General features: G+C 55.0%; 1 protein-coding gene across 1 annotated transcript; it reads right to left on the bottom strand.

Annotated features, from left to right (window-relative positions):
• Window positions 1-1,474: 1,474 nt before the first annotated feature.
• Window positions 1,475-2,636, bottom strand: LOC123048776 (uncharacterized). The gene is made up of 2 exons (XM_044471807.1): window positions 2,157-2,636; window positions 1,475-1,985 (listed from the first exon to the last, which is right to left on the bottom strand). Exons 1-2 carry the CDS (start codon window positions 2,529-2,531, stop codon window positions 1,683-1,685), a joined length of 678 nt encoding a protein of 225 aa, XP_044327742.1. The 5' UTR covers window positions 2,532-2,636; the 3' UTR covers window positions 1,475-1,682.
• Window positions 2,637-2,990: the final 354 nt, after the last annotated feature.

The raw sequence follows: 2,990 nt of genomic DNA, 5'->3' as shown, positions 1-2,990 counted from the left end.
GCAGAATACTCAACGATCGAGTGCTAAGCTAACGGAATGGGTCAAGTCAATCACATCATTCTCCTAATGATGTGATCCCGTTAATCAAATGACAACTCATGTCTATGGTTAGGAAACATAACCATCTTTGATCGACGAGCTAGTCAAGTAGAGGCATACTAGTGACACTCTGTTTGTCTATGTATTCACACAAGTATTATGTTTCCGGTTAATACAATTCTAGCATGAATAATAAATATTTATCATGAAATAAGGAAATAAATAATAACTTTATTATTGCCTCTAGGGCATATTTCCTTCAGTCTCCCACTTGCACTAGAGTCAATAATCTAGATCACATCGCCATGTGATTTAACATCAATAGTTCACATCACCATGTGATTAACACCCATAGTTCACATCGTCATGTGACCAACACCCAAAGGGTTTACTAGAGTCAATAATCTAGTTCACATCGCTATGTGATTAACGCCCAAAGGGTTTACTAGAGTCAATAATCCAGATGCAGCCGCGAAGAGAACCATGGGGCGGCGGCGCTGCGGCCCGACGGGGCGACGCAGCAGCAGCCCGATGCTCGATCGGCGAAGAGGCGTGCGATACTTGGGACGATCTTCACGGGACCTGCGGAGGCGCGCGTAACCGACAGGCCAGGTCGGTCGCGCGGCGTAGATGAGGCGGATCACGACGGCGAGCGGGTGATCAAGCCGAGCGCGCGCGAGGTCGAGGACGCCGCTCGGTGGAGGCGGGGTGGCGGCGGAGTCCGCGATGAGGCCGGCGACGACGAACGGCGTGGGACGTCGCACGGACAAGCTTGTCAGCACCAGCACCCGGGCTGCCAAAGCAGCACCAACGCCCGGGCCGCGAGGCCCGAGCGACCATCGGAGCAGCGGCGCCCGAGTTGAGGCAGCCGACGAGCCTAACGTAGCCGTCCCGACGCAGCCGAGAACAAGGCCGGCGAGGTAGACCGCCGGGCCACCGTGCAGACGCGGCAGAGGCGGGTGATGTGGATCGATGGGCGGGCCGGCGCGCGAGCGACGACTATGATTGGCCGTCGCTTGGTGCGAGGCCGCCGGGTCGGGGCGATGCAGGTGTCCCAGTCGGAGCAGGGCGTTGACGGCCGGCGCAGGGCGATGGGCGGACCGACGCGCCGACGGCGGCTGGCCCTGACGGGCCGCCTCGGCGCGCATGGCCGCCGGGTCGGAGGAGAGGCCGGTTGGTCGCGCCGGGTCGGAGTAGAGGCGCACGGGGGTCGACGGCGGCGGCGGGCGGCGCAAACCGATCAAGAATTGATCGGAAAACCAAAAAAGAAAAACGCCGGTCAAAACGACTAGCGAGAGAGCGAAAAAACCCGGAGCAAGGGCTCGGGAAAAAGACTCTCTAGGGCAGCTGGCCAACACGGCCGGCGGACGAATCCTAGGTACGGGCGGCGCGGCCCCCGGCAGCGGTCATGGAGGCCGACCGCCCCAGGGGCGGAGCGTAGGTGCGGAAGCGGCGGCGGCTAGGGTTTAGGATCGAATTGCGATAGATACCATGTTAGAAGGGAGAAAAAGGATTGGTGAAATTGTTCGTTGTATTGCTTGAGCCTTGTGGTCATATATATAGGAGTATAATTATCTACTTGGTGATCTTTTGAATTGATATGCACATTTCAAAGCAAAGGGGAAGAGATCTATGTATATACCTCAACAAAATTGCGATGGTGCTTTGCTGTCCGCCCGGTCCTGCCTCCAGGCACCAAGTGCTTGAGCTGGAATGACAAAAAAGCAGGATATTGCGTTGAAACCAATTATCCCCACATCCTTGAGTACAGAACCGACCATTTCTCCGTGAGATATCGATCCCTCCACATGCGACAACGTCGCTAACAGAAGACCGGCGCCAAATAGGAGGAAGAATGACACATCTGCGATCAATCCAAGCACCACAACGCGGGGTAGCCTGTACGAGTCTGGAGCCAACTCCCACTTGATTGCTCCCAAGGCACCCTAAGGACGACAATTTCAGCAAAGCCACATGGATGGGCATGAGCATTTATGCAGACGAAGTGATGAACTCAAATGGAACACTAGCACTACTGCTACTCATCTGCTGATCTACTAGTGTTGTAATTCGGCCAGAATAAATGTTACTAGATTGAGTTAATTTGCATGATATACCTTCTTGAATTCTGAACCGGATCCAGATAGAACTGCAACCGCGGACGCCACGCAGAGGACGCACAAGAGCAGCGCGGCAAGCGCGAGCGAGACAAGGGAGCTGCAGGCCAAGACCAGGAAAGCCCAGTCCGTGAGCGTCTTGAGGAAGAGGAAGGAGGCGGGGCCCTCGCCCCAGGCGCGGCGCGCCACCACCTTGGCAGCCTCGGCCACGGAGAGAATCCACGCAACGGTGAAGCAAAGGTAGCGGAGGACCCCCGCCACGACGGGGAGGGCGCGCCCGAGCGCCGGCAGCGGGTCGAGGACGAAGCGCACGAGCGCCAGCACCGCGACGACGATCTGCGGCGGCGAGGGCAGCACCGCGTCGGCGACGGCCATCGGTACGGAAAACCCTAGCTCCTGGAAGCTTCCGCCTTCGATGGGAGCGGAGACGCGGAGTGGGAGTGGGAGTGGTTGGTGGGAGTGTGAGTGTGAGTGGTTGGGTACTTGGGTTGGCGGAGCGAGGGGAGGAAATGGGGACTAGCGATGAGCACGGGAGGATTTTTCTTTGCCGCGAGGCGAGCTCCTCCGTTTGCGACTGTGAAGTTTTGAAGACCGAACTCCAGGGAGCTGGTATTTAAAAAAGAAAATCAAAACGCATATTTAAAAGTTTCAAAAAAATCTGAAAATTTTCATGGAAACATATATTTATTCCATAAGAACTTGTTAAATTTCGTTTCAAAATATTGTGATTTGTAGACTACACAAAAAAACAAAAAATACGGCCCAACAACAAAAAGAAAAGGCCCATTTAAAAATGCATGTTTCTATTTTTTTGCATGCCACGTGTGAAAGTAT

This window comes from Triticum aestivum, chromosome 2D (genome assembly GCF_018294505.1).
Source record: "Triticum aestivum cultivar Chinese Spring chromosome 2D, IWGSC CS RefSeq v2.1, whole genome shotgun sequence".
Taxonomy (NCBI): domain Eukaryota; kingdom Viridiplantae; phylum Streptophyta; class Magnoliopsida; order Poales; family Poaceae; genus Triticum; species Triticum aestivum.
Note: the sequence above shows the minus strand (reverse complement) of the source record. Positions and strands in the feature narration are given on the sequence as shown.

Coding starts and splice junctions, on each gene's coding strand:
- LOC123048776 (XM_044471807.1), bottom strand. CDS start 2,531: ATGGCCGTCGCCGACGCGGTGCTGCCCTCGCCGCCGCAGATCGTCGTC. Junction 1,986..2,156: donor CCGGTTCAGAATTCAAGAAG/GTATATCATGCA, acceptor TGTCGTCCTTAG/GGTGCCTTGGGAGCAATCAA.